At 39.7% G+C, this 27,303-nt stretch overlaps 1 protein-coding gene across 7 annotated transcripts in view; it reads left to right on the top strand.

Moving 5' to 3' along the window:
- The window catches only part of APBB2 (amyloid beta precursor protein binding family B member 2), a 381,148-nt gene that overhangs the window by 184,591 nt on the left and 169,254 nt on the right, over window positions 1–27,303 (top strand). For all 7 annotated transcript variants that reach the window (XM_073237712.1, XM_073237714.1, XM_073237708.1 and 4 more), the window contains 2 exons: window positions 159–227; window positions 11,851–12,666. In XM_073237712.1, coding sequence (XP_073093813.1) covers window positions 209–227; window positions 11,851–12,666 — 835 coding nt within the window. In that variant the 5' untranslated portion in view covers window positions 159–208. The remainder of the gene's footprint in view (window positions 1–158; window positions 228–11,850; window positions 12,667–27,303) is intronic.

Here is a 27,303-nt window from a genome sequence, read left to right on the forward strand (position 1 = left end):
AGCCAACTTTGAAAAAACACAAATTTGGTCATTATCTGCCTAAATTTGTTTAACATTTTCAACAGCTTTTGGAAGAATTTTCAATGCTATGCTTTTTTTTTTTTTTTTTTAGTATTGTTATTTGGGGTTTTAATTTCTCAAATAATCCCTCTTTTCAGATTTCAAATTATAACCTATTTCCTGCACCACTGCTGACGTCCAGTGATCCATGTCAGAAGTACTTCCAGGTCAGAAATACTTTCATATGTTTCAATGTAGAGCAATTGAGTATTAAAACTGTAAAGAATGTGTGTGGTAATTGTTTTGATGTTAAATTTAGGATTTGCTGAAGTAACATGTTTTTGCTTTTCATTACTCTTCACTAATGTAATAGAAGAGTAGATCTTTAAAATAAGACAGAAGAATCCATTGGATTTAACCGTATTCATGTAATTGCATGATTCTATTAATATATTGAAAATATTAGTAGACTATAACAGGAAATTAAAACTGTCAAATTTTGCTGTCTAGCATTGCACATTATAGTCTGAGAACTGTTAAATATGAAAAAGAGGGTGCTGGTGGTGAGTCCCCATAAACAGCAGCTTAGCCATTATGGGGTTTGTCTGGAATAGAGCTCCACAATTCAGTATTCTCTCTGGATTTAGTGCTGATTGATTTTGGAACTTAAGAAAACCACCTTAACTTTACTGTATGTCCTTTTTTTTGTCATGATGGATGCTGGTCTGCACACAACGTGGTATGGGATTTAATTCTTAGCCTCACAGTAATTTAATAAGGGAAAAGCAATTGTTATATATATATAACATTTTGAGTTAAACATAGTGTGGGACTGTAAGTAGCAGGTAGATCTGGGTAGAATCCCTATTTGTTAGAACACACAGCACTCAGCACATTTTCAGTTTTTAAATAAGTAGATTTAAACCATGGACAAATAGACATTAATGTCTCTATATTCTAAAATTAAACTCATTAAATATATCCAAGACTTTTTCTCCATTATATAACACTGCATGTTACATTTCAACAGATAACTAAAATAAAACATAAACACTAAGTGTAGTAGAGGTATCTGAATGACAGAAAATATCCTTTTCATTTAAAACAGCCAAAAACAAACAATGTGGCAAAACTAAATTCACACAGGAAAACTAGAAACTTTGAGGAGATTCTTAGAGGGCATCTAATCATACTGTGATAATTTGCATCAGAGAGTAGATTTTCTTTGTAAATATGTATTTGAACAGGTATATTCATTTTGGGAAATCAAGGCAAATACATGTGTCCTTTTAAAAAATACATTTTAAATGTTGAGAATAATTCCTTTTAGGACTTCTTAGCACTTAAAATCTTCCATTATATTACAAGATAGACTCAGTATGGAAACTTTATAAAAGCAAAGCCGGCAAATATGCAAAGTGATGTGTTTTTCTCTAAATGAGCTAATCAAATAACTTCAAGAAATTTCTTTTTGTCACCATATTTTATTATGCTCATGTATTCATCCTTTCTATTGGTATTCATATTTATATGTTTAGATAACATAAGAGATAATGAAACTCTTATCTAGCATGGTTTTTTAGTAACAGCAACTACCACCAGGCATTGCTGTAAGTGTAGCACATTTTACAAGGAAAGTGGTATTCTTTTTTCAGCAGAGTATCATATTCTAGTTGCTTTTTTACTTGGAAGTTCAAGTGGCAGCTAGTGAGGGAGAGTCTGGACCAATAACCGGGATAAGGTATATTTTCAATCCTGTTCTCCAACTCTCAGGAGCTGTGAATACAGGGAGCCTTTTAAACACAAACATACCAAACTCTATATACCATATCTGCCTGAAAAATTCCTGTTGAGTCTTCAGGATTCAACCCAGGAGTCCCCTCCAAGTAGGTCTTACCCTGTGATGTAGTCAAGTAATTACCCCATTTCAAGGATTCTGTCATTGTTTAATACTTTTTCCCTTTTGGAATTCACTTGAGGACCCACTTGTCAGTTACTCAAGAAAATCCATGTCATTACCTAGAGTTCACCCACTTTTTTTCACTCAAACTAGTGTTTTCTGTCTCGATCGTTGACCGTATTCATCAGATGTGACCATAAATGTCTAGAGCTATATTTATGAAATCCATTCATCTCCAGGAGATGTTCAGGCTCTTCTAAATGATGGAAACAGCTTAAAATTGAGCAGAGAAAATACCCCAAAGCATATAGTATCTCAAGGTGACTACTTAGAAAATCTTCATTCTTATTTTGAGTATATAAGTTCTGATTGGTGTTTCCTAAATAACTGATCTCCGCATCTGCATGCCAGATTTTCCCCATCTGGAGTGCCTTTCTTGTCCTTGTCCACTGAATACTCTGTTCCGGATTCAGCTCCCCTGTTCTTTTTGTGGGAAGCCTCCTCTGAACCTCTCTCCTCATCCTTAATGCCTTCTTTTAAGGCATTCTGCTTACTCGCGCCATTGTGAGTTTGTTGAATAACCTTTCATCTCATTGCCAATTCCAAGTTCCTTAAAGAAAAATACCAGGCATGTTTCAGCTCCACTTGGGATGTTGGACAGAATGAACCCTCAGGCAGTTAAGGTGAATGGGAACGGGAAATCCTTAGGTCACACTTCAGCTGTTGAAATCACCCTTTTGTCTTTGAGCCTGGGGAAGTGCCCTGTGAATCCACTGTGTGAAGTTGCTCTCCCAGCTCTAGAAATTTCCAGGGTTCTAATCCTGTGATCTCTCTGACTCAGGGACTGAAGTTGCCTCCTAATAACCTTTGCCTCTTTTATTCAGAGAGAAGTTCTTATCATTTTTGTCACATTGAGAGTTTACTTTCATGAGTAATTTCAGGAAACTGGCTTCATTTTGCCTCTCCTTCCTAAAAGAGAAAAAAAGAATCAGGGTTTATTTCATTTCCTTAAACTTTGAGGTCTTATTCAAAAGACAACATTCCTCAGGGTAGAAATTTTGCTGTTAACTCCTCAGTGAAAATAGAATTGTGTAGAAGAAAAATAAAACTGGAGAAAATGTGAAGTTTCTTTCAACAGTGGGACGAACATTGGCCTTCCCTGGCCCATTTTGTCAATTCCCAATTTTTGAAGCCTGTTAGTGGGGCAGAGGGCGAGCAGCAGGTCATCACAGAGAGGAGTGCCCTGTCATTACTGACAAGCTTTCCCTTTGACAGAAGGTTGGAGGTCTGAAAAAAGAGAGGCAGCGAGGGCGGGCTTAACTGCAGGCTTGCGGCATGGGTTTGTATCAGGATGTCATCTGAGTTATGGGGTTACGTCTGAGCACCGGGACCTTTGTGACTCTGACATGGAGGAAAGCTTTGTTAGTGGTGGAATTGAAGTGACCCTGGCTTACCTCATTTTGTTCAGGCCTCATAAAAGGTGCTCTGTGTATTAACTAAACGTTTCTAAAAGGAGAAAGTAAGTTTAAAGTGGTTTAAGCAAAAAAAAAAGAAAAAAAAAGCTATTGGCTTCAGTACTCAAGAAGCCTGGGCTCTCACGACTCAGGCATTTCTTGCTTCGAGGGCCCCAGCAGTGTCCTTGGAGTTCACTCCTTTCTCTCCCTCTAATGGCTCAGTCGCTTGTTAGGTTCATGCTTACTCAAGTTGTCTCTTTACTGTCGGTGGTCCCTTAAAGCTCTAGTTCAAGTAAATGAGAGAAGAGAGCACCCCTCTTCTGATCATTCTGGCAAAAGTCTTAGGATTGACTCTGTGCGGGTCAGAGTTGTGACTGGCTTAGGATAGTTGTGCTACAGTTACATCCTACTCTGGTGGGGTCTGAGCCTTGTGTCCCATGAAGTAAGGGGTAGAATCATCTGGGCCTAAAACACATGGGCTGGCCTCTGTAACATAAGCTTTGTGAGAGTAGTATTTTTATTCCGTCAGGTTTGTTCATTGCTGTATCCTCAGTTAGAACCGTATTTGTTGCATAGCAGTACACAAAAAAATAACTGTTGAGTGAATGAGTGAGCATACAGAAAGGCTGATTCCTCAAGAAAAATTGTGACTGCTAATTTCTTTTTGGGTAGTAAATATGTTCTGCATTTAGATTATAGTGATGGGTGTGTTCCTTTGAATATGCTAAGCACCACTGGGTTGTACTTTAAACAGTGAACTTTATGATATTTTATATGAATTATATTTTTATATTTATGGAAATTATATTTTAATACAACTCATAAAAAATGAACAGAACATTTTTTTGAAAATACAACAAAGACGACTCTTCCTAAAAATGAACAGAACAGTCACTACCCTCAAGGAGCTTGCAGTTTAGAAGGGAGATGGATGTCTCCTTTGGGATTTATAGTTTAGTACAGAAGGGCTGAGATGGGTAGCATGTTGCATAGTTTGCCTAGAGGAGAGGCAATCTCACTGTGTACAGGAATCAGAGAAGGCCTAGAGGAGCTGGGTTTTGAAGGATTTATAGGAGCTGTCAGCAGAAAGTAGGGTGGCGTAGGAGAGATGAGCGGAAAGGACATTCCTGGGCAGAGGAAACAAACTTTATAGAGAGGCAAAGAGCTGCAAAGGGCTTGGCATCCTCGGGGAAGGGCTGTAGTATGGACAAGACGCCCAGTGACAGGAGATGTGACTGATAGGGTGGACTGAGGTTAACTGAGGAGAATTTGAAGTGCCTTGTGTCCTGAGCTGAATTTGGACAACAGCAAGCCAGTCAATGTTCTTAAGCAAGAGAGCTACATGATCAGTTTGTTTTTAGAATGAAAAAGGGCAAAATGTGTCAGTCTACAGTGGAGTTTGAGAGAGCATTGTGCTTGGGTGATCTAGAAGGAAACTTGTAAGTGATGAGGACCTGACGGCAGGCGTGGAAGAGGTGGGAAGGGGGAACTCGATTTATTGGAGAAACATTTTCAAGTAAAACTGACAGAATGTGGTAGTATGAGAAACTCCTGAAGGGCTATTCCAGGATTTCTAGCTTCGGAAACTGCAATGGTGGCAGTGCCACAAATTCTTACTTAGGGTCCAGCCCGTGTGCCCATGGATTTAACTCCTCCTCCCCCCAGTTTATAGGGAGCAGTAAACCAAGGGGCCTTTGATCCGGGATCCAGAGTGAAATCACATGAGGCAAAGGTAAATGGACTGGCTTAAATGCACCAAGTTTGGCATCTCAGTCTAGCTTCAGTGTTGGAGAAAGTAGGCTAAAATATGCCTTATGTGCAGATGAGAGAAATCAAAGGATGGAGGGAGGCAGCAGAGGAAGATACTCATTTTTTTATCCATAGAGCATTCCCTTTTCTCCATAATTTTTTACATTTATATTATTGTTTTGTTTCTGTTTCCTATTCTCCTTAATTCTCCTCTGTTCATTGTTGTAATGATGCAGGTGGTAAATATGAGGTAAAAAATGAGGAAGCAAGGACCAGAAGAAGGCCTGGAGTTGGGGGCTGGGGGTCAGCAGCGACTGGAGCAAACGTGCCGTGTGCACCTAAGCGTTTGCTGGGCCTCCAGGGCTGTTCAGATCAAAGCAGGGAATCGCTGAGCTGATAGGATTACAGCTGATGAGAAATCACATTTGCCAGAGAAGTACACCTGTCTGCTTTGGTCACAAATGACCTGTGACTCCAAATAGTTTTTTCTTCTTTAGGGAGTGATGGGTAGAATTGAGCAAGAATCTTTTCTTGAACTGACACCGAGTAGTAAAATAAATTGGTTTACACAATATATTGAAGGAATTTATTTTCGATCTTGCTTAGATGCTACATGGGATAAAAACTGAGATAGTTGACCCTAGATCACCCTTTCCCTTTCTGATATCAATAGCATTTTCAAAGAAAGGAAAAAATTATTTATTGTTGACTTAACCAATTTGATCAATCATGGTGGTTTGCTTTCAATCTTTAATGAGATTGAAATTCTTAATTTCAAAAAAGTTCTACCTAAACTTTTGATGTAAATATTTCTTGAGATGTGAATGAAATACTTGTCTTTTTCATTTTAGTCAGTGATTTATTCTAGAAACATTTACTGAACACCTTATGTGTGCTAGGCTGCTGAGTGGGTTAGGATCATAATTTGGGAGGAAACTCAAGCAGGTTAAAAATAATAATATGAATGAGGCTGTCATAGAGAGATGTTTATGAAGGTTGGGGAAGAAGGAACCCTGGAGTCTGCCTGGAGAGGCAAGAGAATATGACAGGTACCCTAAATCAGGAAGAAGTAGGAATCTGCCAGACGGGAGAGAAGGATGCTGAGAATGTGCACAAGGGAAGGGACATGACCTGTGTCATCAGAGCATTCCAGGTGCCTCTGAAATCATTCACTCAGATATACTTATCATCTTATTCTTCCAAATCTCTCACTTCCTTATTCCAGTGGTTTTCAGTCTTGGCCACACATTAGAATCACCCAAAGAATATCTCCTATCCTGACTGGACCCAGTCCCAGACTAATTAAATCATAATCTTTCAGGGTGCCTTTAGGGCTGGGGCCTAGGCTTCTGTGCATTTTAAAAGTTCCCCAAGAGACGCATGCAGTAGGGTTGAGAACATTTCCTTCTTGCTCTCATACCTGTTCCCTGACCTTTCAGAGACCTCTGAACCCTTGGTCTTTTCCTTTTCTCCAGACTCTTCAACCCCCTCCCATCTCCATTACCTGCTCTTTTCAGGTCAGAGCCCAGAATGCATTCCTCTCCTGTTCACTTCCCCACACCTGACACCTTAATCCTGTCACCCTCTCTCACTATATATATTTTTTTCTTCTTTTCCATAGGTTGCCTTTTCATTTTGTTGAAGGTTTCCTTTGCTGTGCAAAAGCTTTTTAGTTTCATATAGTCCCACTTGTTTATTTTTGCTTTTGTTGCCAAATCCAAAAATTCATTGCCAAGATCCATGTCAAGGAGTTTATCACTTGTGTTTTCTTCTAGGAGGTTTATAGTTTCAGGTCTTAACATCTTTAACCCATTTTGAGTTAATTTTTGTGTGTGGTATAAGACAGTGATGCAGTTGCATTCTTTTCCATGTACCTCTCAAGTTTCCCAGCATCATTTATTGCAGAGACTGTCCTTTCCCCAGGGTATGTCCTGAGTCCTTTGTTGTAAGTTAATTGACCACACACGTGGGGGGTTATTTCCAGGCTCCCTATTCCACCAATCTGTGTGTCTATTTTCTATGCTATCAAACTTCAGAAAATTTTTTAGGAGTCACCAGCTCTTGTGTTTCTCCCTTGTGACTGTTTATAAACTTTGTCCCTCTCCTCATGTGTACCTAGACTGCTTCCCGTCATGGGGAGACTTCATAGAGAAAATGGAGACTGTCACTTTTGCTTTTCTTTGGCTTTGTGTCACTGCAGCAGCATGTGCCTGTCCCCATCCCTGCTCCCTTTCCCTTCTGTGTGAAGTGGTGTCCTTTGTCATGGGCAAGACTCACTCCTCCACATCTGCTGTGGTCCCTCTTCTCTTCCCACTTGGATTCTGCCTCACTGGTTTGTCCCTCTTTTGTTTCCTCTTTCCCCCTCTACTGGCCTCTGCTTTTGCAGCCTGCAAACAATACAAAATGGCTAAGAGTCTCCTCCTTAAAAAAATATTCCTCTCCCGAATGCCAGATCATCCTCCAGCTGCCCTTCTCTCACTCTCTGCTTTGTTCATAGTGAGGCTCCTTAAAGGTCACTCTCTGCCCACCTGCCATTCTCCGGAAACTGATACAACCACAGCCTCTGGGGTCCTCGTGGTTGCTCAGTGCACCTGGCTCTTTTCAGTCCTTACCTCTGAATCCAGGTGGCTGGTGAAGACCCGAGCCTCATGCCCTGGGCAGAGATGTGTGGGCTGGGCTGGCACTGAGGCGGCAAGAGACAGACTTTACCCATCCCTGAGCCTCCTTTGCCCACCTTCTCCTCTCCCTGCTGTCCTGACTGCGCTGGCCTTCGGCTGGGTTCCGTGCTTTTGTCTCTGTTTGGTAAATGGCAGGGTCAGGCTTTAGCACCTGCCTAAGATGGGGCCACTTGCCTCTTTGGTGAGAGAAAACTCTTTGTCTGCCTTATTGTGCTCTTTCCCTGATGACCCCTGGTGTTTTAACTGCCCAATTTGCATAGTTCTTTAGTGCCTTTGCATCAGAATCATCACCTTCTTGGAGAATATGCTGGAAGAAAGATGCTGTTTCTACTCACCACATAAAGGAATATCTCTCTCCTCTCCTCTCCTCTCCTCTCTCTCCTCTCTCTCCTCTCTCTCCTCTCTCTTCTCTCTCTCCTCTCTCTCCTCTCTCTCCTCTCTCTCCTCTCCCTCCTCTCCCTCCTCTCTCTCCTTTCCCTCCTCTCTCTCCTCTCTCTCCTCTCTCCTCTCTCTCCTCTCTCTCTCTCTCTCTCTCTCTCTCCCCCCCCACCCCCAACCCCTCTCCCCCACTCCCACCCCCCAGCCTCAGATTTGTTTTCATGCTGCTGTTTAAGTGCTTGATCTTCTCTGCCCCAGGGTCAAGTCCACATTCTTGGAGCATGCGGTGCAGGATTCCCTGCCTGACCCCTCCTCCCTCTTTACTGCCTCTTCTCTCATTCTTGGTTTGCTCAGACTCCCCAGATGGTAATCCACCTTCTTTTACCTTCAGAGCCGCTCCAACCTGAGGTGGCAAGACCACTTACTCCTTTGTACCTCCCCTTACTCACACCCTAGTCAGTTTCTATCACTTTATTGTGTATGTTTCTTCCAGAAGGCTGAAAGCACTTGCCAGGTGGAACCTTGTAAGTCTTGGTTTCCCCCTTCCTAGCACAGTGCCTGGCAGGAAGAAAGTGCCCCGTTAATGGTGGCTGGGTGACATTGCAGACTCTTCGGGTTATGCCAGGGTAACAACCTGGGAGGCATTCCTTGTTGAATATTGTCCATGCCCTTGATGCCTGCGATATCACCTTGCTTGTAGATTGTGTCTGTGTGGCCAAAAGAATAACTCCATGCTTTCTAAAAGGCCTAGAGAAGATATAATGGGTACCTCTGTGGTGGTCAGAGACCATGGTGTATGGGGAAAGAGGATGCTGTAAGGGTAATAATTACATTGTGCTCTTACAGTATGCCAGACATTAGGTTAAATGCTCAATGAGGTGTAGATACTATTATTATCCCGGTTTTACAGCAAAGAAATGGGGTGTTTAGGTAATATCTGTTATGTCAGGGAGTTTGGACTTACTGTTAGGCTTTTTTAATCCAAAGAAAACAGAAATATTAGAAGGTTTAAATAGACACTAATACATTTTCTTTTCTTTAAAAAAGAAACACAGCCCTTCCTCTTAAACCTGAGGAATGTGTGTTTTTGTTTTGTTTTGTTTTCTTAATTAAACTGTTCTAGACCCAACTTCTTTATTCCTTCTTGTTAGTCTGTTTACTTTCTGTGTGTCTCCTCAACAAGACCATTTATATTGCTCAGACCAAATAGGGTGATACATTTGGGCCTTAACAGGCAGCCTAGTGCGGTGCTCTGTCCCTTGAATAAAAAGGGGTGAGGGTTGCTGGCATTATTGTTATGTACTATGCTAACCTCTCTGCAGGCCTTTCTCATTTTATTCCTCACAACAACTAAGTCCTCTTACTATTCCCACTTTTCCGACAAGGAAACTGAAGGTCTGGTGTCCCCCATCACTCAGCTATTAAGTAGCGTGAGCCTTGTCTCTGACCCTGAGGTCTGTGCTCTTATTTATCCTCAAGGGTACTACCTCCCACTTTCAGGAGCCTATTTTCCCACAGCTTTGGTCTTTCTAGGAATTCTTAACTATTTCATGACCCTTTTGTGTCCAAATGACTGCCTACCTGATATATTAACTCCTGGAGAGAACTGTATGCTTCGTAGGATTAACTTGGTTGCCTTGGTTATAGATTTGAACCTTTTATTTATGCTTCCAGATAACACCATCCCTTAAAATTTATGACATACTCAAACTTTGTTCATTCTTTGAGCTGTAAAAACAGATCTGTTTTGTAAGGGCTGGTCCAACTTAACCCTCCCAACCCTCTCCTTTATGATTTGATAGTTCTAGCAAAAGGCATAGGAGGACAGTGGGACCCCAAAAGCTGATGAGAACATGGCTGAAGTTAATATAAAATTACTTAAGTACTAGATCACCTAGAAATTTTGATGGTATTCTTTCTGAAAATGCTTATGGTTATTTGTAAACAAAGTAAATAAAAACTTCTCCCTTGTAACATTGCTAGAATATAATGTCTAACATCACAAAATAGCCTCATATAAATTTTTTGCTCTTCCTTTTAAAAAGCCAGCAGTTTTCTAGCTTTCTTGTAATAATGTCACTGAAAATACCCAAGAGTTTAAATATAATTTTCTCTCACATGCTTATGTTATAGATATTTGTCTCTGGGAAAACTTTATATGGGTTCAAGGTGGGCCCTTCTCATGTCACATGCTACTCCTGAGTGAGGTTGAATTATAAATTGAAACATGTTTTTTATAAAATGGTAGTAGTAGCCAAAATACTCTATAATTTTGTCCTCAAAGCATTGTTTATAAAGGAGATAAACATACTAGATTCTACCTATAGAGTGAAGCTCAAGTGCTGAGCTCAGTCGAGTAGGAATCCTTATAAATAGTAATTCTAAAGCATGGGGCCCAAGATCTAACCACTTAGCCAGCTCTGTGGGCCACATGGTCATGCTGTTATAAATGTGGACACAGCCTTGAGTGTATAGACATTGCCTAGCTGCCTAGAAGCACACAGACTCCAAGATGAATGGGTGGCTTTTTTTCTAAAATAGATAAGCCTGAGTATTTGGTGATAGAAAGAGATACCTCAAAGCCCTCGAACAGAAAATTCTTGCCTTCCTCTCCTGTGGAGTTCCCTGTTTGCCTGTGGGAGGAAGAGGGAGTTGTCAGAATACAATTCTAAGAATGTTAGGAGCTGTGCTTTGGTTCACCTGCTACTGGTATAGAAATCCCCAAGGTCCTTGTGGAGGGCAAAGGATCAGATAAGAAAGAAGTCATTCTTCATAGGTTGAGAAATGTGAAACCTTAGAAATTCTTGCAGATGAATATTATTCCCTTCTAGTCTGAGAAACCTTTCTTCCTAGCAAGAGACACATGGAATAAATCACTGATGGTGTGAACAATATTTGAGATAAATTGTGACTGTCAGATAGTTTCTTAGTTCTGCGAGGGCATGGAGACTGCAGCAGCTGAGTGTATATTTTAATTCAGTGGAATATATTCAGACTCCATGTTTGTAGCCAAGGGTTCAACGTACATTATAGGCAATAGTTTCATGTCTACTCTTGAGCAATTAAACCATTTGTCCAAAATTTCTATTTAGTAGAAGCACTAAGCCCAGGTCAAAAATGTTCTCAGAGACATTAACAAAGTCTAATGGACGTCTGATTTTTCTGGACACTTCCACCACTTCTGTGGCTGAGAAAAATTATGCTGGATGTATGGTGCATCACTGAACAGTGACCTTTCAGGTTAATTAAGGAAGTTGGAGCCTCAGAAGATTATTGAGCAACTTTTTTGTTGCCTGAGGGAACCACAGAACAGAAATGTGGCATAAATGTTTAGAAAGGAGGTGATTTTCAAGGCTGTGAAAATGAAATGAGGACCAGCTGCCAGAAGAAAGTGCTTTCATGTAAATTCTAAAGAGAGATACTTTTTTATTCTAAGTAAAATGTGGCCCCTCAGACCTGTTAGTTTTTCTAAAAATTGGCTTTTCTATATTTACATTAAGCCTTTTATTTGCTTCTACTTAATATATGAGCAAACAGTGAAGATAAAGAGGAAAATGGGTTAATTCTACAAGAATGTGTACAGTGGATGCATTAACATTTTCAATATTCTGTATAAAAATGTTTGCTCACTCTGTATGCTAAGTAGTTTAATCATGCCAGGCACCTAATGACCAGTTTTCTTGTTTTCCAGTGGACTCAGGTGTAGACACTTTGACAGTGTTTATGGCCAGCAGCGGAACTACACACGTCACGAATCGAAACAGCCCGGCCACACCACCAAATACCCTTAATCTCCGTTCCTCCCACAATGAACTGTTGAATGCTGAAATAAAACACACAGAAACAAAGAACAGCACCCCCCCCAAATGCAGGAAAAAATATGCACTAACTAACATCCAGGCAGCAATGGGCCTCTCAGATCCAGCTGCACAGCCCTTGCTGGGAAATGGCTCTGCCAACAGTAAGCTGGTGAAAAATGGGGAGAACCAGCTCCGGAAGGCTGCAGAACAAGGGCAGCAGGACCCCAACAAAAACGTCAGCCCCACTGCAGTCATCAACATAACTTCTGAGAAGTTAGAGGGTAAAGAGCCCCATCCACGGGATTCCCCGGGCTGTGAAATTTTACCCTCCCAGCCCAGGAGAACCAAGAGTTTCCTAAATTACTATGCAGACCTGGAAACCTCAGCCAGAGAACTAGAGCAGAACTTAGGCCACCAGCATGGAGTTGTGGAAGAGAAGTCTCAGCCAGACCCAGGCCCAGCCCCCACCACCGTCGGAAATGACGAGTTGCTGGTGCAGAAACCTAACAAGCCCCAATGCAGCCCTGAAGATGGCCAGGTGGCCACAGTATCATCCAGCCCAGAGACCAAGAAGGATCATCCTAAAACGGGGGCCAAAACTGATTGCGCACTCCACCGGATCCAGAACCTGGCTCCGAGCGACGAGGAGTCCAGCTGGACCACACTGTCCCAAGACAGCGCCTCACCTAGCTCCCCAGATGAAGCAGGTACCCCTGGGAAAGATGTAGACTACGTTGGCACTGTTTCTTTCAGTTATTGGTGGAATTAATCTCTAGACTTAGCAGAAAAATCCATTTGCAGGCATAGAAGAACATGAGCCTCTTGGGTTAGAATTAGGCAATTTGCATGGAAATGAGATTCCTCAGTGGTTTCATTTTGGTTCACTCTGGTAAGCATTTTTGTAAAAGAATTTGATTGTTGGTGTTAAGTACAGTAAAATACCATCTATTTGGAAATTATACTGCCAGTGCTTAGGTTAACTATTTCTATATACTGTCTAGGAATATTCGTTTTTGCTAAGCAAAAACTGAAAGAAATAGTGTGGCCAGGGGACAGGCTACAACTCGGTTAAGAGAAGCAACTATTTTAAAGTTCTCAGAAGAACTTATTTATGCTCAAGCTCATGAAAAGTTAAAAGTTTAAAGTCTGTTCATTAAAGCCATTTCCCTTTTGACCTTTCCTGGGGAACATTCTATTAGGTTGTTCAGTGATGTTTGAAAGTGAGAAAGTGCTGTTTCTTTTTAAACATATTGAGATGTTCAGGATTTGAACTAGTTTGATTGAGACTTGTGTGTGCAGTATCTGTAACATCTTGGGGTCAGTCGAGGCAAAATTGTGAAAGAAATGAGCAGGGTCCTAAAGTCAGCTATTTTTAAACTCAACTTCTGATAGCCTCCCATTATACTGTTCAGCAGATTAAAAGATGTGGAAGACTTTGCTGTATCTGAATTCAGTATAAATAAGCACTCACAAAGCTACCCACCCCCCCACCTCTCCCCTCCCTCTTTTTCAGTTGTAACCCTGGAACTGCCCTGGTGAGTCACAGGTCTATGTCAGTGTGATACAGATATAACAGATAGAGCCACCAGGGAAGGAAATTACATTTTCCTAACCTATAATGCAGAGAAATTACAAGGACTACAGATAAGGAAAAGGGAAGGAGAAAGTTAAGGCATTAACTTGTTTTAAAAAAGTGTGTTTGAAGTCCCCTCTGAAAATGCAGCTCTTTACATGACAGATCTCATCAGCTTGCTGTGGCTAGATATGGTAGGAGGGTGGTTGAGATGGGTCCATGTCATCTTATAAACGTCTGGACCTGCACATTATTGGAACCATTAAACGTCTGGACCTGCACATTATTGGAACCGTAATTATGTTTAGTAATGTCACTGAGTTTACAGCTCTGTTAATTTGTCCCTATTGAGAGAATTCCTATCCTGAATTGATGGACCCTGTCACCTTCTAGTGTTTGAATCAACATGAAGGACTCCCTGAATATCTTACATCCAAACTCTACCTCCTGTTTTCAAAACTCCCCATGAAGTCCTCACTGGCTTCTTTCTATTGTGACAGCCTTTTGGGCAGTTTTCCAGGCATGACACTTTCTAGTCTAGTTACATTTTAAATTTTACTGTACAGTGTTAAATGAACAGTAAAGTGTCCCCTGCTCCTAACTTTAGCCACCTTTCCCGATGATGACATGAGCATAATCCCATGTTTATAATAAATTTAAATTTTTATCCCAATTTTATGATAATGATATTTTTTACGAGTCTTTACCTTTTAGAGATAAATACTAATACTTCATAGTATATAACTAATACATCATATGCATAATATAATATATATTAACATAAATAATATTGTGTATGGAATTTTCTCCAAACTAATTTGGGGGGTGAGGGTAGGTGATAAAAAAAAAATTGCCCATAAGCTGATAATTGTTCCTGGTAGGTACATAAGGGTTCATTATTCTGTTCTCTCTGATTTTGTATGTTTAAATTTTTCCACATTAAAAAGCAAAAACAAGAAAAATTTGCTCATGTTAGATTGTTTAATGAATGTTTTGCTTTTTCCTCTTAAATATGTATTTTGTCAAGCAGCCAGATCAAGCAGGGCATACCATTTTTCCACCTCAGGCTTTTAAAGTATTAGGCGCGCTATTACACCTTACTCCAACTCCATGGCTTGTTTAACAACCCTCTCCCCGCTGAGGATCCAGATTATTTCTCCCCACAGCCACTTCACTAACTGAGTACTGGTGTCAGCGAGGGGCATGGAGAGCAGGAATATTCAGCTGAGCAAGGGTGCTGAGCTCCGTCTATGGGGCCTCTCCCCAGGAGACCTTTCTGGGGGTGCCCCTGTGCTCACCACCGCTTTGCCCAGGGGCTTGGCATTCCCTTCTCTTGGTTTCTCACCCATTACAGTGCTCAATACCCAACGTGAACTGGATTAGCGTTTTCTGACATGTTGAGAGGTTGCGTTCATTTTTCTCTCTTAAAAGTCAGGTTTGAAGAACTTTGAATGTTGAAGTATGACAGTGTGGTGGTAGCTTAAGTGTCGCTAAGGCAGACATTTTAAATGAAAGCTGCCTGAAAAAAAATGTGTTAGCTATGGCGCTAAAGCAGCAAGACGGAGTTTTTAAAAAACATACTAGAAGCCAAACCTGTGCTGTTCCTCAGAATGGTCGTGTTGGGATCTCTGAGCCTAGTTCAGCATGCTGCAGTGTCTCAAGATATTACCCTGAATACTATTTGGAAATTCATTTGGAATTTCCTCGTAGACAGTTGTGAACTCCTGCTGAAAAGAAACCTTTTTACTTCATGATCACACTTCAGAGTTGCAGGTAGTGACCACTGCATAAATTAGTAAAATAAACAGTTATTCAGCACTGGTATTTCTTTGGATTTCATCTTTCCAGTGAGACATACTGTTAGTGTTTACAATGATCCCAATCAGTTTAAATTAACCATGGTGTGTTTCACTTCTAATGTTAAAACAAGTGTTTATTATATGTTTTACATAGTATACACATGTTTATATATATAATAAACACAAATACAAACTGTTGAAATAAAAAAGCAAATATTTTGTAAGATACTAGTATGCAGTGCCATAGTATATATATAAAAAGTGTATATATTTCTTTGCTTATTTGCTGCATGTTAAGTAAATACTCATCACAGTGGTGTGTGTTTTATGACTAAATCGTGACACAGTTATCTTTGGATTGTAGAGTGCTTTGGGAAGCCTAGAAAAATAGACTCATTTCTACCTTAGGGGCTTCCTTTCCAAGATATAATGCTATTTACAAAATAAATTGCACTGCCTAACCCAGAGATTGACTACTTTCTATTTCCCTTTCTTTCTGAATTGCCATCTCCCGCATTTTAGTAGTCTTTTTTTTTTTTGCAAAAATCAGTGATGTATACAATATGTTGCTCCTCTTTTCCTCCTATGTAGTCTGTCCTTTGAGGGAGCTCAAAGAGGCTATTGGGGAAAAAAAGCATCTGTGAAATTACTGAGTTTCATAGGAATTTAGAAAAGTTCAAAAGAATGCCTTGTCCTAATTCTCAAAGAAAGGGTCTCATAGTTTTAGTACTTGAAAGTAAGAATGTTTAACCTATTAGGGTGTTTCCAGAGATACAGTTCCGTGGGCTTCCCAGCGAGCACAGTGGGTCAGAGAAATACAGGTTGGCCGGACTGTGTGTCATCTCTCTGTCATCACCTGTTGTTTTATGTTTGCTTCATGAAAACTCTTGAAAGACACAACTGCTTGGTGCTACTGGGTATAGGTTTAATTTGGGGCTAAACAAAATTGAAGATACAGAGTACAAAACTGGGTAGATCTTATAGAATAGCCATTTCAAAATTAGGTTCATTGCTGACGTGTCGAAAGGACATACACAGAGAAAACCAGATCTAGGTGGTATGGCAGTAGACCTAATGCTTCACTCACTTATCCCTAAGAGCACGGGTCCTGAGTTCAAATGTCAGCTTTGTGACATGTAGGCAGATCACATAGCATCTCATCTATAAGATGGGGGTGACAGGGTTTGGCCTAGGCCTGGCATGAGGATTAAATGAGAGCATCTTTGAAATGCTCTCAGAACAGTGTCTGGCATGTAGCAAGAGCTTTATAAATATGAATGCTTATTATTAGTGATCATCATTAGCAGTACAGTGGTGGAATAAAAAAGTTCACTTCTCTTTTAGTCATGAATTACCTATATTTTGGACTTCAATTTTTCTTAGGACTTTCTGTACCCTAAGGGCAGGGATGTCTTCATTTTTGTATTGTTGGTGCCTGACATATAGTAGGTAGACTTAGTAAATAAGTAATGATTTATTGAATAAAAATGGAGGTCATCTACCTATCCCAAAATGTCCCAGGTGCATTAAGTCTTGTGATGGCATATCCTAATCCATGTTTGATTTTGATATTGGGTATGTATTTTATAACTTAATTGATGACATTGCCTTATACTAGATGGGGCCGAATAACCAGTTACTGGGGAAGGCACAGTAGAATTCTGCAGGCCTACTCTGCCAGATGTTCATGCTACTTCTCATACTCAGGTAGTCATGCTGGGACTTGAACCAAGGTGTTCAGACATAGCATTCAGTGCTTTCCTACTGTGCCATAGTCTTGAAATGTGGGCATGGAGCCCCCAGAGGCTGACTACATCAGACTTCAGACTTTATCCACTTCAACTGGTTATCTTGAGTCTCTGAAAAATAGAAAATTATATATATATATATATATTTTTTAATTTTGTATTAAGGTATTATTGATATGCACTCTTATGAAGGTTTCACATGAAAAAACAATGTGGTTACTACATTCACCCATATTATCAAGTACTCTCCACATACTGCATTGCAGTCACTGTCCATCAGTGTAGTAAGATGCCACAGATTCACTGTTGGTCTTCTCTGTGCTACACTCTTTGGAAAATTATATTTTAAAGGATCTTTCCATTCCTGTAAGGAGCTGAGATTTAGCTCAAGTATCATGTCCTCTGAGAAACCTTTCTAGTCCCTCTGAGCTGTTGAAAGCCCTTTCTCTGTACCCCAAAGACATATTTCCAAGTCTCTCTTACCATGTTCCTCTCAGCAGGTTGTAACCTTATTTGAAAGTTTCTATTTAGATACCCAGCTCCATGGAAGCAGGAGCCAAGTCTCCATTATGTGTGGATATGAACCTTTTTACACAGTGTGTAACATATAGTAAGAGGCTCCATAAATGTTACCTGTTTGCTGGTTGAATAGATGTAGCTGGGTGACATGCAGGGGTGCTTACTGGGGGCTGCTGTATCAGTCCTCCTATAGACACAGAGAAGGTAAGCTCAGCTTGTACAAAACATCTTCTACAAACATTCCTTATATTTGAGTCTCTAGGTCTACAAGTCAGACAGGCCAGTGCCAGGAAAAGGGCCCTTGCTGTGTCATTTGCCTCCCTAATCTGCCTTGCGTTCCAAGTGGATCCATGTTGTTAGAGAGTTAAGACTCTTTGATGTCAGAAATCAATTGGTTTCCAGTCTTCAGGCAGCAACGCAGACCCCTTCTGCAAGCCGGATGGCTGGCGAGGTGAAAGCCAAGGCCCAGGCCTGACTATGTCATAGTGACTAACAGCCCTTCTTTCTGGCTTTTGCTAGCTTAGGTGTGTTAGAGCTTCAGATAAGTTTGTATTATTAATACTTTTAGAAACTTATTCTAAATGTTTGTCTTATGTCAAGTGGTTCTTGGTAATTTTAACCATAAATAATTTTAAGATTGCTTTCAAAGAGCCCCTACCGCCTTAAAAAAAAAATTCCAGGATATTGGAAAGGTCCAATTTTCAGCTGGCTTGCCCTGCTGAATTAATTTTAATCTTTTAAACACCCTTTAGTGATTCACTAGCCTTCCTGTCTAGTCTTCTCTGTCGAGAGTTCCGTGATGTGACAGGAGGAATTCAAGAAGACAGATGTGAGAAGTTTCTAAAATAGCTCAGACGCACTGTGTTCTGGGGTAGATGGTGTGATTTCAGAACTAGATTTTAGTACCTCGGGGGTAAGATGTATAAAAATATTTTCTATCTCACTCCATGAACTTAAGGAAGAAAAAGATTTTGCTCAATTGAGTATGCTTGAAAAGTTCTAGAAAAAAAATATATTCAGTTGATTGTTCAAGATAGTTTTTGGTTGCTCCTCTATTATGAAGTATTATACTAAGTACTTCAGGAAACAAAAAAAGTAACTACAGCTGACCTTTGAACAATGCAGGGGTTAGGGATACTGACCTCTGTGCAATCAAAAATCTGCATGTAACTTTTGACTCCCCCAAAACTTAGAGCTACTAATAGCCTACTGTTGACCAACAGCTTTACAGATAATATCACTCTTTGATTTATATTTAAATTGATTTATATTTAGTAAATATAACTAAATTATATTTATATAATATATATATATATATATATACAGTCAATTAACACATATTTTGTAAGTTACATGCATTATATACTGTATACTTACAATAAAGTAAGGTAGAAAAAGAAAATGTTTTCCAATTGTTGCAAATCTCCAAAAAATATTCCAACATATTTACTGAAAAGAATCCATGTATAAGTGGATCCTCGCAGTTCAAACCTGTGTTCAAGGGTCAGTTGTACAAAGAAATTAGTCACATCAAAAGTCTAACAGTCTGATAGCACAAGATAGTCCATATATTCAAGATGACACCAGCAGGTGGCTGTGAGAGGCTTGAGTGTGGTAGAGTTGCTCAGAGGAGGAAGAAACTCCAATTGATTGGGACGCATTTTAAGTTAACTGCCTGGAGATGGAATAGTCTTTCATTGGAGAGAGATCTGGAGAGATCATTACCTGTTAGAGCTTTTAAAGACTAAAGAATTTTTCTTCTCTATTCTTTTTTATTAATTACTTAAGAAGTTTATTAATTCATAACTTTTTTCCCACTCTTTTCTTTGCCTGTATAGCAAGTTTTTAGCTTCTGGGGCAGGGTAGAATGGACAGAGAGAGGCTGCTTAGGAAGTGATGGGGTGGAATCCTCTAGTAGTCATATATGAGGTGCTCCCAGAACTGCCAGGTGATGCCCTTGTGTCCTTGGATGGTGTGTAATCACTAAGACTGACTCAGTAGGACCATCAAGACAAAAACACGACTGGCCATTTTCAGAAATGTTCTGGTCAAATTTCATCATGAACTATCTGTCCAGATTCAGTATCCTTACAAAAGTAACTAAAATTAATAAATACATAGAAAGATTTATGGCTTTAAATAAATCTTAAAATCCAAGAGGCCATAGAAACATCCATATAGTCAGCATGCTTGAACTTATCTATATCCATGGGGACTTGGAATGGATCTATAACTTTGCCATGATTTTCACTGAACAGTACTATCCCTCTAAGTTAACAGTACTTCAGGAGTCTGTGAATTTGCTCATCATAACTTTGTTCAATCAATTCATCTATTCTTTCTTTAATTTGTTAGTTGATTAGCATGTGAATGTACAAATGCTTCTTTAATGATCTATTCTGTGTACTGTGTGCTCAGTGCCTGACATATAGAACCAGTCTGTGACCTCAGACAGCTTGCGTACAGTTTCCTATCTCCATGGACGAAACCTCCACTGTGTGTAGATTGCCTTCTAAAATGTTTCTTTGTTTCATCTTGCGCACGTCATAGCTGAGTATGAAGAGATAAAGCCCACCCTAGAGCCTGGGCACCCTAATTAAGCAAAGAAGAGAAGATGTTTAGATGTTTTATTAGTTTCTCAGGGCTGCTGTAACAAATTATCACACTCCTGGTGGCTTAAAACAGCAGACATTTATTCTCTCACAGTTCTAGAAGTCTTCAAGTGTCATCTGGGTCAAGCTCCCTCTGAAGGCCCCTTCTAAAGGTTCCCTCCTTGCCTCCACCAAGCTTCTGGTGGCCTCTGTGACTTGTAGCTGCATCACTGCAATCTCAGTCTCTGTCTTCCCATGCAATCTCAGTCTCTGTCTTCCCATGACCTTCTTAGGGCACTAGTCCTTGGATTTAAGGCCCACCCTAAATCCAGTATGACTTCACCTTAACCTAACTGGTTATATCTGCAAAGATTCTTTCCAAATGAGGTCACATTCTGATGGACGTACATTTGGGAAGAATATTACTCAAGCCAGTACAGATATCTTCATAGATAATGCCTTAATATATGTGACACAGGAGAGGAGAGAGAGTATTTGTGGGGATTATTCAAAATTTTCAAGAAGGAAAGCTAATACTTGGAGGTATTAAGAATTGATAAGTGAATAGAATGTGCTTCAGGGGACCTCTACTTTTGGGGTACCATCATCCAAATTCTTTGTTGTAAAGGTGAAACTTAAGTGTGGACCTGATACTGGTGAATTTGAAACCACAAATCCAACTGAGACAGAAAAAAACTGTGGGAAGGGCAAGAAAACATGATCAAGACACGGTAAGCTTACCATTTAGCAGTATGGTGTAGTTTTGCAGGGTAGGGTAGTTTAGGAATACTTAGCTTATAAGAATGGGGTCATTCTCTCTGATCAAAGCTTAAGAGCAGACAGACAGGGATATCAATAATAGTCATGTTTTTCTTACCTTGTTTTAAGAGGCATGGCTTACCAAACATGCAGAATTTTCTTAGGAGCTATGCAGAGTATAAAAGAAAAGATATGACCATAAACTTCAGGGCAATGCAAAGGCAACATAATGCCAGGACAGCTTAAGAGATCACAAATGGGCAGTGCTGGGGAGTGTACAGATGATGCACAGACAGGTTTTGTCCCATCAAGGTTTTTGTCCCAGAAAACTTGGAATTAGATACCAGTCTTAGAAATTGGGAGCTTTTATATTAAAATATGTGTTTCTCATTTCTCATGCAAATCCAGAAATCTCACAACACTGGGCTCAAATGCCAGAGACAACAATCTGTGGCAGGTCTTCCTTCTCAGCTCACAGCACTGGGCTTGTGGACCCCGGCTCTTAGTGTCAGTGGACTCAGCTGAGTCTGTGAATACACGAAACTCTTATGGTAAAAAGAACTAGGCCAGTGCTGGTCTTGCCTGTTACAGGTGTGTACGAATGTAATGCTGTAGTAGCAATGTCCTTTCATCTAAAGATTTCTTTTAATCATAGTCACCCTAGTGTCAGTCCAGTGCCTTCTGGTAGAATTATAATGTGTGACATGAACTATTAAGCAAAACATGCTTGAAATTTCCAAAGGCATCTTCAGATGACTTCTCAGAGCTCCCCATCTGTTAATCTAGTTAGAGGAAATAAAACATTAGCTTTTCAAAAGCTAGGATGTGGGTGGTTCACAAATTTTGTGCCTCAAGTCTGACTCAGTTAATATAATCAATTTGCTTTCATAAATGTGCAGGTAGTTTACAATTACCCTTATAATTTATGTAATGCATTTCCCTGTTAGGACCTTTGGATACAAAAGAGTAAAATAAAAGCTTCATATTCAAGCAGATTTCATTGGAAAAATTGAATAATTTAATGACTACAAATTCATATGTGGGTGGCATTCCATGTGGAATCATCAGAAAGTGAGACAACAGGATGACCCCAACTTCATAATGATACCCAAGAGGGGAGATGATGTTTATTGGGTGTGAGCTTTCTTTTTTTTTCTTTAGCTTTCCATTGATTTCCTCTTGAATATGACTGCATTTAATCCTTGCAAGGATTCTTCCTTAATATCATTAGAGACAATGTTAGTTGATTATTTTTCTCCCACAGTAGTTATTTGAAGAAGTCTTCTTATAGAAGTGAATTGGTACATTTAGGATATTCTAAAGGTAGAGCTCTAGCTATAAATGGCTTGTTTGGGAAGCTGGTTTTGGTCTTTTGTTTCTTTGTCCCCATGGCACTTTTTCTCATACAAATGATAGTATATGTGAAGGTTATACAAGTATAGAAAGTGGCTGGCCCATGAAAGGCGATATAATCTCAGTAGACATGTAGAGCAGTATTAATAGAACCATAGAAACTTTTCCGAGGTTATTCTAAAGGAAAATACGGTCCGACGTTCCATGTGGAGTTGTCAGAAAGTGAGAAAGGAGACGATGCCACCAAACCACTGGGAAGCGGCTGGTGGGAAGTGTGAGAAGGGAAGTTCAGGGGCTGAGGGGGTGAAGCGACTCCAGGTGTGTGTCCGGTTGGGGACCCTTGACGGGCACTTCCTTTCTTCCCCTGTTCACCATGGACAAGGGAGCCATTCTGTGACCCGCTGCCCTTTCTTCAGCTTCTGTCAGGGTTTCCAAGTCGTTTTCACCTTTAGTCGATGTCTTCTTGCCTGTCTGTCTCCTGACGATTCTTGCTGTTCTGTGCTGTGGAACAAAAACCCTGAGACAGAGAAGGGACTCTGTGTTCTTCTCAGGCCCGTTTTATCTTTAGTGGAGTTAAGGACTATTGGAGTGGTAGAATCTAGTCTGTTTATTTTTAGGATTCCTTTAGTAAGATGATAGGCTAACCTTAAGCCATTCATACTTTCAATCAATGAATGTCTGCTGAATTCCTAAGATGTGCAAGGAACTGAGCTAGTGCTTTGGGTGATCCCAAGACTGAGGCACAATCTTTCTCTCAAGGGACTGATTCCCAGCCTCCTTGTCAAGATTCTTTTAAATCCCTTTATCTCTCTTACGCACTTAGCACTTCCTGGATTTTAGAGTCAGACATCCTGACTCTTCTCAGCTCCATTCATCTTTTTCTTAACCTCTGAGCTCCAAGTTTCTTTATCCCTAAAGTGGGAAAAATAATAGTACCTATCTTAAAAGATTGTTACATAGAGCCCTTGGCACAATACCTGAACCACAGAAAGCATTTTTTGAAGTGTTAGCTATTATAACTACTGTCTTTATCTTCACTATGAGATGGAAAGTTTCTTCAGGATATAGGATGTTTTGCCTTTGTTATTTTTGATCCCCAGAAATGAAATCCTATACAATGATTACTCATATCTGAGTGAGTGATCTGCATAAAACTAAACTGTATTATTTATACTAGCAGTACAACAAATTAAAGATAATAATTTACCTCCAAGAAGTTCACAGTAATTAGGGAGATGTATAAATCCTCTGCTTCTTGAATGTGAATGTGCAGGATGTTCTCCTGAGGATCTTGTTAAAATGCAGCATCTGATTTAGTAGGCATGGTCTGGGACCTGAGATTCTGCATTAAAAATTTTAAAAAAATTTTTTTGATTGTGGGGATTCTGCATTTTTAATAAGGGCTCTCAGGTAATATCAGTGCCCACTCCTGCTGTTAGCCACATGTTGAGTGGTAACACTGCACTGTAAGCTGCAGGAGGGAGGGGTCCAGTCTCTTTTTGTTCACTGCTGTATCCTGAGCACATAGAATAACAGTGCCCAGGACATGCTCGTGTTAGAAAAAAATAATGTGGAGTGAATACATTTACCTCAAAACATAAGTAGTGGCATCAGGTAGATTTTTGCCAAGTATGTAGAACAGGTAAGGGTCATAAAGTCCAAGATAAAGCATTTCTTGACCTGGTGACTCAAGTGCTGCATGACACAAGAGAGGACACAACTGAAAGAGAAATAGAAATAGGGGGCTGTCACTTCAGAAGGGGATTTAAGCTCTGGGCAAGATCACTCTGGATTCAGTAAGACTGAATGATGACAATGGAATATTAGCGGTAAAAGGGTTTATACCAAGCTTTATTCTCACAATGGGAGGGCGAGCACTAGAATCACATCTGCATCCAGCAAAAGTCTTCATTCCATCTCTGTGTCTGTCTCTGCCTCTGGGCAGAGCTCTTTATATAGCAACACAGATAGTAATGGCTCATTGCCAACAGGTGTGTAAGCATGTGCCTATGCAGTAGGCCAGTTACATCATTGCACGTGTGCAGTGGACAAGTAGATTAGGGTCAGGTGAGGATCCTGGCCATGGGAACTTCATTTTCCCTATGAGGCACACACAAAATAGAAATTTGAAGAAAGCAAAAGCAGAGATTGCTCTAAGACAGTATTCTCAAACCTTTTGATTTTAGGAACCTTTTACATCTTCAAAAATTATTGAGAGCCCCAAAGATCTTTTGTTTATGTGGGTTATATCTATCAGTATTTATTGTATTAAAAATTTAAATGAGCTATCTTAAGTTATTCATTTGGAACAAAGGAATAAGCAACCCATTGTTATAATAAAATAGACATGTTTTATGAAACATGACCATTTTTTTCAAAGCCAACAATAGTTTAGTGAGAAAAGTGATATTTTATTTATTTGGAAAGCTCTTTAATGTATGTCTTACTTGAAGGCAGCTGGATTCTCTTTTCTGCTTCTACCTTTAATGTGTCTCAATAAATTGTTTGGGTTGAAGGAGATAAAGAAAATCCTGCTGGACTCATACAGATATGTAGGTAGAAAAGACAAGGGATATTAATAGCCCTTTCAGGCAATGATGGAAATTCTCTTTTGAAAAAGTAAACTTGATCATTGGTGGTTTCTTGAAGGTTAGTTATAATGTGGAATCTGAAACCATAGTAGTAATTTTTTTTATGCTCTGTTATATTAAAGTCCATTGTTCTGTCATACATTTTGAATGGATGTTTTACCCATATATAATTTTGTAACATCATACATTGGTGATTTGGAAAATCACCAATTGGTTGGTTCAGTGAGTTGTAAAGCTTTTCCAAATGTTGACACATTTTATTATACAATATGAAAACATTACATTCATTAATCTCACCACCCATCTCATCAGAAAAGTCATTAATTATTGGGAGCTGTCAAGCTCTTTGTAGCAGATACCAGTTTCCCAAAATTCTAGTTTTTGTTTGAAGCTCAAATTCTATCATTGACTACAGATACTGTTGTTTTCCTTAAAGTAAAAGGCTCACCTCATTCATTTTAGAGAAAGTGTCTGCCTAGTACCCAAATTTGAATAACTATAGTTTGGTCTGTTCTTTTTTTTTTTCAAGGAAAAAGGGTGTTTCATGGGCTTTTCTTTGAAATAACCATCCTTTGTATGCAGCAGAAATGCTTTATGCATACTTACATTAAAAAGGTGTATACTTAGGGAATGTAAATTGGTTCAACCATTGTAGAAAGCAATATGGAAGTTCCTCAAAAAACTAAAACTAAAAGTACCATTTGACACAGTAATTCCACTCCTAGAAATTTACCCAAAGGAAACAAGATCCCTGATTCAAAAAGACATACAAACACGTATGTTTATTTCTTCACTATTTACAATAGCCAAGATATGTAAGCAACCTAAGTGTCCATCAGTAGATGAATGGATGAAGAAGATGTGGTACGTATACATGGTGGAATATTATTCAGCCATAAGAAGAAAACAAATCCTACCATTTGCAACAATATGGATGGATCTAGAGGGTACTATGCTCAGTGAAATAAGCCAGGCAGAGAAAGACAAATACCAAATGACATCACTCATTTGTGGAGTATAAAAACAAAGCAAAACTGAAGGAACAAAATAGTAGCAGACTCACAGACACCAAGAAGGGACTGGTGGTTACCAAAGGGGAGGGGTGAGGGAAGGTGAGTGGGGAGGGAGGAGGGGATTAAGGGGCACTATAATTCACAATCACAATATAGTTAGGTTATGGGGAAGACAGTAAAGCATGGGGAAGACAAGTAATGACTCTATAGCATCTTACTACGCTGGTAGACAGTGACCACAATAGAGGGGGCGAGGGCTTGATAATATGGGTGAATGTTGAAACCACAGTGTTGTGTATGTGAAACCATCATAAGATTGTATATCGATACTTTAATAGAAAACATTTTTAAAGGGTGTATACTTAAAAACTGAGATTTCATAAAACATTTTTACTGCTTCAACAAGGACATTCTTAAGTGAAGCTGGCATTGTTTTCAGTGGGCGTATAAACATTGGAAAATGATAATTGCTAGTGTAGTTTGTGCCATTGTCTTGTTTTGTGCTGAGATGCCAGTAATCTTATCTATTATTTTTTTGCACCCTGTCAGTTAAATGTCAACACAGTGAACAAGGCTGTAAATAAATCCTAGTATTATGGAAATAATTTCCACCTCAGAGACATCCTGAAATTCCCTTTGGGAACTTTTGCTCTTGGTGTGAGGATCAGTGCTTCTAGAAATTTGGCTGGAGAGGAGAGTCTGTGAAAGATAATGGTGAGACATCAGGTAGCTAGGTGGCGAGACCACATTGGGGGATGCTAGTGGTTAACAATTTCTTTGTTAGTGAAAATAAAGGGAGTAGTGCCATTTTTAAGGTGGAGTTTGAGGAAGGTATATGTGACATTGCTGCCTAGAATATGTTGGAGGGGCAAGGGGAACAAGCAGTTAGGGGAGTGTCACAGTAATCCTTTTGAGGTAATAAGGACTCAAGAAGACTCCTAGCTTCAAAAATAGAAGTGGCAGAAAGGAATCTCTAGGATTTAGTGACTGGATATGGGGGCCAGGGAAAGAGTAGAATAAAAAATGTCAGATTTTCAATTTGAAGACTAATAAAATGCTGGTTTTCAGAAATAGTGAAGTTGTGATGAGGAACTAGTTTTTTGAGAAGGATTTTTTTTTTTTAATGTGTGAGTTTGAGATCATGTGAGACTAGCCATGGGGTAACACCCCGAAGTTAGAGTTGCAGCTCTGCTTGGATACCAAATTCTTCCATGGTCTGGGACTTTTTCATGTTCCTGTAGTATGTCGTTGCTGTACCCATACTTACATTTAGAATATAATGATTAGGATAAGGATGGAATGGGAACATGGGTAGCTTAGCCAGGTTGGGTGGTATTAAAGGACTGGCAAGAAGACTAATGAAATAGCTATGATAGTTTGAACCAGTCAGCAGTTTTT

Source organism: Manis javanica, chromosome 5, assembly GCF_040802235.1.
Source record: "Manis javanica isolate MJ-LG chromosome 5, MJ_LKY, whole genome shotgun sequence".
Lineage (NCBI taxonomy): Eukaryota > Metazoa > Chordata > Mammalia > Pholidota > Manidae > Manis > Manis javanica.